This window comes from Podarcis filfolensis, assembly GCF_964270895.1.
Source record: "Podarcis filfolensis genome assembly, chromosome: Z".
NCBI lineage: Eukaryota > Metazoa > Chordata > Lepidosauria > Squamata > Lacertidae > Podarcis > Podarcis filfolensis.
This window is the reverse complement of record NC_139617.1, coordinates 10,811,165-10,824,275: the sequence shown is the minus strand read 5'-3', so window position 1 is coordinate 10,824,275 and position 13,111 is coordinate 10,811,165. Positions and strand designations below refer to the sequence as shown.

The following is a 13,111-nucleotide window of genomic DNA, read 5'->3' as shown; positions in this document are numbered from 1 at the left end:
AGCAATGGGAACTCACCCTGTCGCGGGGATTTGAACTGCCAACCTTCTGATCGGCAAGTCCTAGGCTCTGTGGTTTAACCCATAGCGCCACCCGCGTCCCAAGGTGTTTTATAGGAAGCAATTAATACATGGAGTGGAATGAAATAAATAATATTCATGCACACAGCTCTTCAGGGATTCTAAAAATCAGTATACCACTTCTCAGCACCTCAAGATGAACAGGAAGTGTAAGGTTTTGGGTTGTCCTGTCTTAAAATGATTATAAATATCAGAATAAAAAATAATTTCCAAGTTAAGCCTCAGATTGGTTTGAATATAACATTTAAACCACGCTGTAGTGGTGCTTTATTGAATTCTTTTGCCTAATCAAATATTTGTTCAGCTAAGTTATGATTATTTCAGTAACTTGAAATATATATATATATTGTATACAGCATGTAAGATTAACATGGCATCCTTAAAAAAAATCAGTTTACTAAATGCTAAACTAAATTGCCTTGAGTTTAGGGCAGTGGGATTCTTCCAATTCATAATGTTCTGCATGAATCACACCACTGCAAAAGTCAGCTTTTATTCTAGTTTTTGCCCAGTTCATTCAACAGACTTTTAACTTGGTTTATTTCACAGAGGGCCACAGATTCAGTTTTAAGAGACCTTAAGTGCAGACATTAACTTTTGTTGTTGTTAAATTCAGATTTTGTATTTAAACCAGGGTATTTTTAAAAGATGCCTAACAGAATTTTCTTTTTTGAAATTGGGTTTATTTATTTATTTAAAAATAATGATTAACCTGCCCTGTCTGATGGATTAATTAGTTCGGTGGGTTATAAACTATGCTGGCTTGCTGAAAACTGAGCACGTACCATTGCTCCTGGTATTTTGCAAAGTGTCCTTGAGAAGCTATTGATGTCAGGAAGGTGATTCGAGATTTGTTTGTTTTTATGCTGGAATCGGATTAGGGCCATAACTTGTGTCCTTAGTTCAACTCTTGGAACTGCCTTGGTGGGGATTTGCAAGTGTGCCAGCCTTTTATATATTTCTATAGGGTTGAATCTTATCTGAGTCACAGTGCAAGCAGTACAACTTCTGCTCGCGCTACAGAACTTTACCAACTTTGCACTGTTCCCAGATCTTTTCTAGAGGGTTGGGAGAACCCAGGACAGATCAGGGGATGGAGTGATGTGGGTGGAAGAGGAAGAAGGGGCACACTGTTCCCTGAGCAAAAGTAGTTCTGTTTGTTCAATGACTTAGGCTACAATCACAATAACATTTATGTTATGTACTAAGCTTAGATCCTAGAAGAATAGGCAGGTAGGATCCTAGAATGCAACAACCTGATTGGCTTGCAGGAGCAGCCCAATCAGACCCCAGGAGGAAGTTTATCAGCCTATTAGGCCGGTAGGATACTAGGATGCAACCACTGATTGGCCTGCAGCAGCCACCCAATCAGGCTCCAGGAGGGAAACATAATCAACCAATCAGATGGTACTCGTTGTATAAATAAGGTATATAAAGCCTGAGTTGGGGGGCAGGATTCAATCACTGTTCCTATGAGCTGAAATAAAGAGCATGAAATTACTACTCGACTCTGAGTATATTTCAATTTAAAACTCCGTAGTACCACTTTCAGCCAATAATAGCTTCCCACAAAGAATCCTGGGTACTGTAGTTTGCTAAAGGTGCTGAAAGTTGTTAGGAGACCCCTGCTCCCCTCATGGCACTATAATTCCCAGAGTGCTTTTAACAGTCAATCCCTCTTCACAAGGAACCCTGGGAATTGGGACTGCGAGGAATAGCTCTCAGCACGCTTATCAAACCACAGCTCCCAAAATTCTTTGGGGGAAAGTCATGACTGTTTAAAGTGGAATCATTGTGTTTTAAACATATTATGCAAATGGGGGATTCTCTCTTGTGGGAATTAAGAGCTTCCTGCTTCTCCTGTTGTAATATCCTGGGAACAATATGTCCAATAAAATATTGCCCTCACGGACAACATTCCGGGGGCCACATGCCAGTGCTGGGCAGGGCCAGAGGCAAAAAGGTGGGAGGGGGCAACAGATGTGGCTTTTAGCTTTGTATAGCCATAAAGAAGCCAGTGGTTTCTGTACCCACTTATCTATCCATTCTCCATCCAGGCAAACACTTCAAGGACACCTTCCCAGCAGGTGTGTAGCCAGTGAGATGTGTGGCCCAGGGAGAAGGCATGTGCTGGGAAGAGTCTTGAGGTCCAGATGGAGAAGCTTGGAAGGCTGCATTAGAATGTAGTTCAATCCTCCTTGGACAGTATTTCCTCCCACCCACACAGGACTACCCACCTGCCAATCACCCAACAACATTGTGATGTCAGATGATTGACAGGTGGCCAAAACGTTTCTCCACCCCTGGGCTAGACAGGTGGGCCAATAGCCTGGCCTGGTCTAAGGCAGCTTCCTATATTCTTGATATGGTATCTCATGATGCCACCAAGAGAACTGAAACTGAATATGATGCTTATGGGGAGAGGGTATGCTTTGCTATTCAACGCTGATGGAATTAGCACATTTTTTGCATATGTATATATGTGTGTGTTTTAGGGTCTTTCAATAGAAGAAAAAGAAATTCCCTCTACGTAACGGTGACTCTTCTCATTGTGTCTCTGTTAATTCTTACGGTTGGTCTTGCTGCCACGACAAGAACGCAAAATGTGACTGTTGGAGGTTATTACCCAGGGGTTATTGTAAGTATAGAACTCCTAGGTAGGTCAAGAAGCTGTGTTGCTCCTGCCCAAGTCCCCACAAACCTTCCAAATTGATTAGAATGTCTTAAGTGTTAACCTCTGCTCATTTGCTTTCTGCCTTCATTGAATGTTTTGTTTCCTTGAGACTTTCCAGATTTTGTTGGAATGCAGCTTCCATCCTTCCTCACCATTGGCCATGCTGGATGGAGCTGGTGGCCTCAAAGTCCAACATCCTATGGAGGGTCACAAGTTCCTTACTTCTGCCTTAAAATATGGGGGTGGGGGCCTGGTCCACACATGTTCATCACTGGGTGACTGCAACACGATTACTTGCATGTGTGGGCATAACACCCTTGAGCCAATGGTTTCCATATGGAGTCACATTCAGTGGCAAATCATTTGGGACTGGTACACCCATGAGTATCTACCCCTAATAAGAGGAGTGAAGGAGCTGTGGCCCTCCAGATGTTGTGGGGCTCCAGCTTCTATCATCCCTAGCCAACAAGGTCAGTGACAGTGGGAATTCAGTAGCATCTGGAGGGTCTATCTCTGCTCTACAGATTGCTGTTCACTTGTTGGCTGGTAGCTGAGTGTCTGACCTGACTCCTCTGGGTAGTGTTGGGAGTGAAGTGATATGGATGTTCTGTCTGTGGTGTTAGGCTTGTGGTGGCTCACTTATGCATGCAAAGGTCCCCTTGGTTATCCAGCGAGAAACATGTGCCCCTGAACAAGTCCATGGTTTGTCACTTAGTGCTTCATCCACCAAATGTGTGACCCACCTCCGCTGACAATGTGTTTCACTCAACTTCATATGCAAGTTGTCTCTGTGGCTATTTAGCTGAGGGCTCACACCTGCAGCCTAGTGCCACACCAGACATGCAAGTGTGAACTAGTGTTATGCTCATACCTGGAACTAATGGTGAGAACTGGGTATTTGTGCTAGTCTCCCAATGACTTCCATTGGTGGTGAGTAGATCGACACCAGTAGATCAAAAAGGGACCACCATGGAAAAAGCCTCTATGTGCCTGTGCTGTGGGTTTCAGATGTGCAGTGAATGCATGCTCAACTCCTTCCAAAACTGCAACATCAATGCAGAGGAAAGATCACCCGGGACTACTGGAAGGGTCTAGTCTTCTGGAGCAGGAAAATGCAGAAATGCCTCTAAACCCATGTCTGCAGTCGCACCAAGGTGTGATTCACAATTAACTGCTGCAGGCTCATCTGCCATATTTATGCCCCTACTCACTTAATGAGGTACATAAAATAACGGAGGCTACACAGATGGTTCCAATCACTTGGAGGAAACGTAGCTGGAAGCTGCATTTGGTTGTAGCTAACTGACAGGCCAGCACCCATTTAGAGGCATTCAGCTCCTCTTCACATGCTACAAGTGCCCCACAAACAAGTCTTAAATCTGCTGCTGTTACGTGTGAGCTATTCCTCTGATGTCACACTGAGGACACAAGACAGTGGCTTGGTACATCCATGCATGAACCAGCCTCCATTGCTCAGCCCTTAAGTACTATGACCTTGTTGCTTTACAGCTGAACATGTGAATCAATCACATGAAATCATGTTGGATTAGTGTGGTGTGGGGTGCTACAAAAATTTCTGGTTCTGGTGTTAAATCTCTATGCTGAACTGTTTGTCCGTGTTTGCCTTTGATGTTGCATGTCCTGTACCATGCATGTCTCTATTAGCCCACAGAATGCCTTGCTGCTGAACTTATATCTGCTGAATTTGTAGCCTATCTCTGCCATCTGGATTTGTTTTTAGCAAGCTGGCTCAGAATGCAGGGTGTCCTGAGATAGCTTAGTACATATGAGAACTCAGAAAGCCAATGTTGGATTTGCCCAGTGCATGCTTAAGATAGTTGGGTCTTTGCAATGTCCTACCCCTTGTCTATATCTTTTCTGTATCTCTTCTGGGTGGAATACACCAACCCTTTTCAGAAGGGATCTTCATTCTGCTCTTATAATATTGAAACACTTTCTGCTCTCATTTTTCTCATCAGAATGTTGGGAAGTGATCCCGTCAAAAGGGCAGAGTCAGAATATCTACTACTCTGGCCTCTTAAATGTCAGTCCATGCAATCTTGGCTGCAGGATAATGTAGGTGCGCTGCGCAGCAAATACTCTCATTTCAGCTGGAATGATTCAAAATGTCAGTACACGGTACAAGACTGTGGACATTTCCACTCTGATCTCTAGGTTGCAGAAAGAAACCATCAAGCTACCAAGTGTTTCTTAGCTTAGCACACTTTGGGTTGGTTCACATTCAGTGCCTTATTTCTCACAGTTAAATGTGTAATTGTTTCCATTAGCAGACCATTTGCTCTTTGTTATGTTATCTCCCTGCATGTAAGCCTCTAATGTCTTGTTCACGCATACAAGCCCGATGCTGTAATCCTAATGTACCGGTATATATGAATTGGCATTTCATAGAGAGTGTAAGCTGATTTTGTAGCCTGGTAGTGGCATCAGAACTTTAGGTTGGCACACTTAAAATGGGCTAAGGCACTCTGTCAACCTAGCACAAGAAACCCACTTAAAAATAAAAACATAACATTTTTGTCATTTGGAAAGCGATGAGGAAATGCATTTAAAAGTGTGGGATGAACAAATGACTAGTGGGAAGATGTGTAAGCACCCCACAAGGAAGTCAGGATGAATGCCCATTGTCTTAAAACAATAATTATAATTATAACAATAATCATAATTTGTCCCACAAACAAATTGGAATGACTGGTAAGTAAAGACCAGATATAGGGCCCTTCCAGACATTCTGTTTATTGCGCATTCATGATGATTTGGGCTCATGAAGGTGCTGAGGCAGTTACACATCATCCCATTTGCACCTGCAAAAGCTTCAGTTTCAACTGGTGCATGAACTGTGGCTTCCTGCTGAAGTCCTGTAATTTTTCATACCACAAATGCTTCTTTGTCCCGTTTCTGTTGCGCAGGCGTAGCGCAGGTGTGCCCCTCCACATGGCAGTAATGTGGTCATGTTGGGGAAGCATCAAAGAACTACCAAAGCATAATGATGTTGGGGAGGTCCAGTCAGAATCCATCAGCAGTGCATGATTATTGACATGTTGCAAAATGCATCCATGGATGACTAGAGGTGAAACACTAGTCTGGAGGCGCCCTTGGTCTAACCACCATGTAAGCATTCTGCATGCAAATAAAGATGAATGTTCAAAGAGGTTCTCAGGAGGGGCCATATCTGGGTATCTGTGCTTTTGCTACCTGCTTAGGTCTCGTTCCCATGCTTACCAATGCATATGAACCAGCCCCTAATGTAATCAGTACTCTACTGAATAAACTGATGCATTAAATCAAAGATGGGGACTCTGTGGCCTTTCAGATGTTGCTCCCCTCAACTCTAACCATGAGGCGTTCCAGCTGAGGCTTGGAGAGCAACAGATTCCTGACCCCTGTGTTAAACAGCCGTATTACACAACACCTTGTTTAATTCCTTTATAATATTATCTGTTAGTACTCTAAAGTCCACTGTTACTTCCTGCCAGTGTTTAATACAATCATAGAAACAGATCTGGAAGTTATCCCATCCAGTTTTAAGGATCTTACATGTACAGTGGTACCTCTGGTTGCGAACGGGATCCATTCTGGAGGCCCGTTCGCAACCTGAAAAAAATGCAACCCGCGTCTGCGCACGCACGGGTCAAGATTCACTGCTTCTGCGCATGAGCATGATGTCATTTTGCACATCTGTGCATGCGTGAGCGGTGAAACCCGGAAGTAACCCTTTCCGGTATTTCCAGGTCGCGTGGGACGCAACCTGAAGCAAACGTAACATGAGGTATGACTGTACTATAACACTTTCACAGCTTACAGCTGGGAAGAGGAACCTGTGACATCCCAGATGTTGCTGGACTTGCAACTTCCATCAGCCCTAGTCAGCCTGCCCAGTGCTTAGGGATGACAGGAGCTCAGTGCTTAGGGATGACAGCAACATCTGGAGGACCACAGATTCTCCACTCCTGCCATACAGTGAGCCACCATTCTGTCACATTCTAACATGATTGGGCAACAAAACGCTGGAAGGAGTTGTGCGCAGATAGAAGCAACTTCATTCTCAGTTGATTGACTCCCGACCCCTGCAGCTGGAACCACTAGGAGTAAACTTAGTATACAAATACATCTCATTTTCCTCCCTGCCACATCTGCTACTGTTGGGGAAGTGAGGTGCCGCATTTGAGAACATTTGCAACAGAGAAAAATAAAACCACCCTTTGACACAGGGTTACCCTGCCCTTAATAATGCTTCGCTCCTTCAATCATGTCCCATCTGTCATCCATCATGGGCTTTTTGCTAATTTATTCCATTAAGAGCATTTTGGCACTTATACGCTCTGGTGGATGGACAGCTCACTAAGCAACCACTGTGACCGGCAAATGACCCAGGTTATGGGTAATTAGATGCACAGGCAGATGGAATCCATATCTGGATTCAGTGTTCTCTGACCGAGGATGATGTGCTAGTACAAGGGTGAGAATAATGGTTGCATAACATGATGTCCTATGCAACAGTTTTGCTAGGAGAAGCTTGTTATGCAACAGGATGTATTGGGGCAACAGAAGACTATTCTGTGATCAGCCATGAGAACTTGCTGCACCATATCCTGTGTCAAATATTACGCTCGCGCAACTAGTGCACCACTAAGGGACTTGAACTTAGTGCTGCATTGAATTCTTCTCCCCGCCCCCATCCATAATCACTAACTATATAGAGGACGACAAGGCAAGGCAGCCCATCACAATTGGGGTGAATAAGCAACTTGCACTAAGACACCTCATGCACTACTCACTGAGCGGAAGGTTGCACCTATCTACAGGGATCTTGGCCACCCTGAAGTTTTAATTCTCAAGTAGCAGTGGTGTTTACTAATCAGCACATAGTCAGTGCCAGCAGGTTGGTTTACATGTGCACATACGTCATGTGTTTATGCTCATCGAGACATGTGTGAACTGTTTCAGCGAGGAAGCGTTTCTTCCTTGGCTGGTATGAAAACCCTGTCTGTGACAATCAACTAGTGATTGCACATTTATGCATGCAAGTTATTGCTTGATGAGAAGATAGAACGGGATGAACCCATGTTATGATCATATTAGTTTCTGCAAAGAGGTCTGCAGAATCCTCCTCTTCTTTACAACCTCATCCTTTCCTACTCTTGCACCCAGAGGTCAAAGTTGAGAATCGGAAGAGCTGTTTGAGGCAAGCACCTGGCTCTGTTCTGCTGTGTTGCCCCTAATACCTGGCATGCCTGTCTTTCTGGGTTCCCAGTAAACAGCAGCTTGTGTAGCTGGGCTGATTAAAGCTGTTCTCCTCCTCCTGTGGAAGCAGCATCACGGGTAGCAATAGCTGTTGCTTTGGTGCAGAAAAAAGACCAAAAATTCTGCCAGCGGTGGGATAGTTTTTATGCTACTGCCAGATCCATGTGATGGCTCTGAGATTGGTGGTGCCTGCCAACTGCATTTATTAAGCAGGTAGCATAAGAAATGTATGAATAAGAAGTCCTTGACTCAATTGGAAGTCTGCCTCAGTTGGCTACTCCAGTTATGTCAAGCATTTGTAAGACCATTGTTCCATTATTGCCGTCAACCTGCATTAAAAATTATTTTTGCATGCATTTTGCCTAATTTCTAAAAGCTCCTCTTTATTACATGATTTACTTCCACTGGTAAAAATCAGGAATACTGTTGCAATATTTTGGTGATTCTGGTTTTTTGTTTCTTTAAAAAAAATCCTCAGATTTTTAAGGCTTCTGACTGAATATGTGATGTGTGCTCTCTCCCCCCCTCCAACCCTGGTTTCTAATTCTGCATCTGTGCTAAATGGTTAAAATGGATGGCTTCTAAAAGATCTAAAACATTTTTTAAAACCTTGCCTTTCAGCTTGGCTTTGGGTCATTTCTTGGAATTATTGGATCAAATTTGATAGAAAATAAAAGGCAAATGGTAAGTTTGTTAACAGTTGTAAAGTTACTGTCATGTTAAGTTACCGTAACTGTCATGTTGGCTCAATATTGCTCACACTGACTGGCAGCAGTTCACCTGGTTTCTCAGGCCAGGGTCCTTCCCAACCCTACCAGGTGGTACCCGTAACTGAACCCAAAACCCTCTGAGTGCAAAGGGTGTACTTTGTCACTGAGATACATGCATTCCCCTAATTCACATTGGAAGCTACCTTAGACCTCTGATCCCCATCTACCTTGGTAATGTCTGCTCTGACTAGCAGCAGCTCTGCAAGGTCTGAAGAGGTAACCACCTATTAACCTGACCCTTTCAACTGGAGGTATTGAGAACTAGACCTAGCTATTCTTTTGCTTGCAAAGCATTTCCTAGACCAAAGTATTTATCTATTAAAAGGTTTATAGCCTCCCCTCAATAAATATTTCCTGGGTGACTTGCAAGCATTAGAAATACAATGTATAGCAATAAAAATCAACAGCAGATAATAAAAGACAGCAAAAACATTGAAGCAGAAGCAACCCTTCTCCTAAAAAGCTCAGCATTGCCTCAAGCCAGAGGTTGCCAACAGATTGAGCTGTGTGCTTCGCTGTGGTTTGCCAAGATGCCCTTGGACCCCAAAAGTGGACCCTCTGGCAGTAACCTTTAAACAAGGCCACCACCTTTCCCCAGATGGATGGGTCTGAGAAGCAGGGAGCAAAGCCAGGCCCCCAGCCAGGTGGTTACCCCATCAACTCAACTCAGACCTAGTCAGAGCTATCAGTTTCCCATTGCCTCCGTTGGCAGCAGTTCCATCAGGCTGCACCTCAGGGGAAAGTGGTCCAGCAAGGCCCTCCCGTCTGTTGAACGGCTGCTTTATGTGGGTTAGCAACCTCAAGATCAGCCAGGCCAACCCTGAGTCCACCTGCAAATCCCTCTCCCTGGAGCCACGGTGGGGGAAACTCTAGCCCTCCAGATGTTGGGCCGCAGCTCCCATCATCCCTGATCATTGGCCATGCCGGCTGGGGTTGATGGAGTCCAGCAACATCTCGGAAGGCCACAGGTCCCTCACCACTGCTCTGTAGGGAGGAGCCTAGAATCCAGACTATGTCATCAACTGCCACAGGCCTGAAGAGGCCGCCATACATAAAAAGAAAGACATCTGTGTAACCCCAGTGGTTGTATATATCTCTACTGGGGTTTTCATTGGCATAAGCAGCTTTCGGAATCCGATCTCTGCTGTTATGTCAAAATAATCAAATAAACGGTCACTTCTAGGCCCCTTCTCTTCCCAGAACTGACTCCAGGAGCTCCACTATATAACTATTTCGCAAATAATAACATCGTGAAACAGCCGGTATCTTGAATTGGCTTGCTTCCCTTCCCTTCTCCTCCCATTTTCCTGACCCACAGCTCTTCTCTTAAACTGTATAAACCACCCGTTGTGACGGAGAAGCAGTAGTTCTATGTAATAATGCAAGTACCTTGGGGCAGGTAATCAGGAAGTAGTCAGGTGGAACAGCAGTGGCCTGGCAGCCCCAGGGGATGCTGCCCCAGTAGTCTTCCTCAGTGGCCGGTTGCCCAGGCTGCAGGAGTCATGCAGGGATCAGCTAATCTTGGTCATTCCGTTCCATCTTGCATTCCGAGTTGTGCTTTCAGAATTCCATTCCTCTGTCTTCTGTCATCAGCTCAAGACACTGGCTCTTTCCCTTTTGCAAACCACAGTCTTGGGATGATGCTTCCAGTCCTAACCCTCCCAAACTTGAGAGAGTAGCATTTTGCACACACGCCTTGGCAATTGCTGTAGCATTGAGTTGAAGGGAGCCTCTATTATTTGTAGGTGTTACATAGAGCAAGGACTCATGGAAGCCTTTTAAAAAAAATTGATTTACTGAGAAAGCTCTGTGAGCAATTAAAAGTACTACAGCAAGCTGCAGTGATGATTGATCAAGAAAACTATGGCTTTGGGACTCGTTAGCCAAAGATATAAAACAAGACTTGAGAATCTGGTAGAGGGGAGTAGATTACCTATATGTCTTAAAAAAAAAAACTAAAGAAGGATGAACAGCATTAGAAACTGACCTCTAGGTGTGGGGAACTCTCTGGCCCTGCTGATGTTGTTGAAGTACAACTCCCATCATGGCCAGACTTGGTAGAGTTGATGGGAGTTGTAGTTTAGCAATACTTGGAGGGCCAAAGTTTCCCCACTCCTGTTCTAGGAGTTCACTAGGTCAAAATGTAGTTGCTTATTACTATAATCTATTTTTGTATGATAATATTAAATAATAGCAATAGCTTTTTTCGTGAAAATAAGAAATTGTGTACACATTGAATGTTTATTAATTATTTATTGAGAGGGAGAGTGTTTAAGAATCATATGCATAGATGTATTGTGGTATGTGATTAAAAAAAAATACTGTGATTTTCTTGTCATTTATATCCAAACATTAATATTTTAAAGGATATTTCGTGAGGTAGAAATCTAACCATTAGCTCCTATTAGCAGATTGATCTGGGTTATTAAACTATACAAACCTGCTTTAAAAAGGAAGAGGCAGTTGTCAGCCAGTATATCAATAAATCAGCAACTCCAGAAAATATAATTGGGGATTGGGCAAAACCTTGTATTTTTTTTTTAAATATAGAAGCAGATGACACCATGTAGCTTTCTCTTTTCCCACAGCTGGTTGCTTCAATCGTGTTCATCAGCTTTGGCGTCATCGCTGCCTTCTGCTGTGCCATTGTGGATGGTGTGTTTGCTGCCAGGCACATAGTGAGTACCAGCCGACTGGATATGTGACTGCGTTGCCACGTCCTCCACGCTTGTGAGCAGGGCTGCATACTGGCATGCCAGAAAGAGCTGTGGGAAAGCACAAAATAAAGGATTTGCATGCAGAATCCAGTTTCTTGGTATTCTCAGCTTTGCTTTTAAAAAGCCAGACACTAGTCCTCATGCCAATGAACATGCCTGAAAGCATGTGGGCATTGCTCAGTGGGGAGTCCAGAGGACCTCATGAGACCTGGCCTATGCATGCAATGGAATGAGTTGGCAGCAGGGGCGCCATCTCTAGCGGGGCCTGAGCACGCACAAAAAATTGGTTGTGGGTGCTCAGCACCCACTGCAGGCCCCCTGATGCAACTTCCAGTGCTTTGCAAAGCAGAGGAAGTCACATCCGAGACCTTGGAGATGCTGTCCAACGCCTTGTGAGGTCTGGGAACCCGGCTTGCGGTGCCACTGGAAGTCAGGTTCTGAGGCTGCGGGGCGTCATGACATCACATTTCAACATGATGTCATGAAGTCACATTGGTGTGCTGGCCATCCATATCCTGGGGCCCAAGTTGGTCCCCTGGTTCGAAGCATAGGGTGTTCCATTTCAGGCTTCAGATGAGGAGGTGCCAATTTTTAACACTTACCTTCTATTTTTTTTAAAAAAAAAAACCTTACAAATTAAAAAAAAAAATCCTTAACCTAACACACCAGGGAGAAAGGTGATAGCCCAGCCCAGTCTGCTTTGCTGGTTTTCTATTTGCATGGTGTGTTTTTGTTTTCATCGTAGAGGAAAAAGCATTTCAAAATGTGACACAAACACACATACACACACACACAGAAGTGGTATAGCCTATTTTACCACCTCATTCAGCTACAGGTTTAACATCTCTAGCATTTGGGGGGTGAAGTCAGTGCCTGCTATAGCAGTTTGCCCCTTGCTATGACTAGCAGAATAAAAATAAGTTATGTGAAGTAGTTATAATATCAGGATAAAATGCAGGGTTCTACAGACTCTTATCAGTTTGCATTGGGATGCAGAATCCAGCTTTTCTTTGTGTGAGGAAGTTAGCGGAAGTGACCTGGTCACTTCTAGGAACAACAGTCTTTACTCCTTCATGCATTAGGTAAAGGTAAAGGTACCCCTGCCTGTACGGGCCAGTCGTGTCCGACTCTGGGGTTGCGCGCCCATCTCGCTTAAGAGGCCAGGGGCCAGCGCTGTCCGAAGACACTTCCGGGTCACGTGGCCAGCGTGACAAAGCTGCTCTGGCGAGCCAGCGCAGCACACGGAAACGCCGTTTACCTTCCCGCTAGTAAGCGGTCCCCATTTATCTACTTGCACCCGGGGGTGCTTTCGAACTGCTAGGTTGGCAGGCGCTGGGACCGAGCAACGGGAGCGCACCCCGCCGCGGGGATTCGAACCGCCGACCTGACGATCGGCAAGTCTAGGCACTGAGGTTTTACCCACAGCGCCACCCACGTCCCCCTTCATGCATTAACTAGAGCTAAACATGCTAGTTATATCAGGCTGCCTTTCTCACATTTTTCAAACCACAAATATTCCATTACCTTGTTGTTTCTGTGCCACTTTTGTTCTGCTATAACATAAGAGTGTCCCACAAGAGTACTCCAGTATCAGAGGTATCTGTTGCTGG

At 44.6% G+C, this 13,111-nt stretch overlaps 2 protein-coding genes across 4 annotated transcripts in view; one reads left to right on the top strand and one right to left on the bottom strand.

Moving 5' to 3' along the window:
• Window positions 1-13,111, bottom strand: part of LOC310754158 (protein ATP1B4-like) — an 82,987-nt gene that overhangs the window by 33,097 nt on the left and 36,779 nt on the right. The window contains exon 1 of one of the 3 annotated variants that reach the window (XM_083595735.1): window positions 10,174-11,378. The exons of 1 other annotated variant lie outside the window; for it this stretch is intronic. The gene's annotated coding sequence lies outside the window, so the exon portion shown is untranslated. Of the gene's footprint in view, window positions 1-10,173; window positions 11,379-13,111 lie in introns of those variants that run through there. One more of the 3 variants, XM_083595734.1, reaches the window with a different exon arrangement.
• TMEM255A (transmembrane protein 255A) overlaps window positions 1-13,111 on the top strand; it is a 31,634-nt gene that overhangs the window by 7,874 nt on the left and 10,649 nt on the right. The window contains exons 2-4 of the mRNA XM_083595753.1: window positions 2,574-2,716; window positions 8,636-8,698; window positions 11,373-11,462. Of these exons, the coding sequence (XP_083451879.1) occupies window positions 2,574-2,716; window positions 8,636-8,698; window positions 11,373-11,462 (296 nt within the window). The remainder of the gene's footprint in view (window positions 1-2,573; window positions 2,717-8,635; window positions 8,699-11,372; window positions 11,463-13,111) is intronic.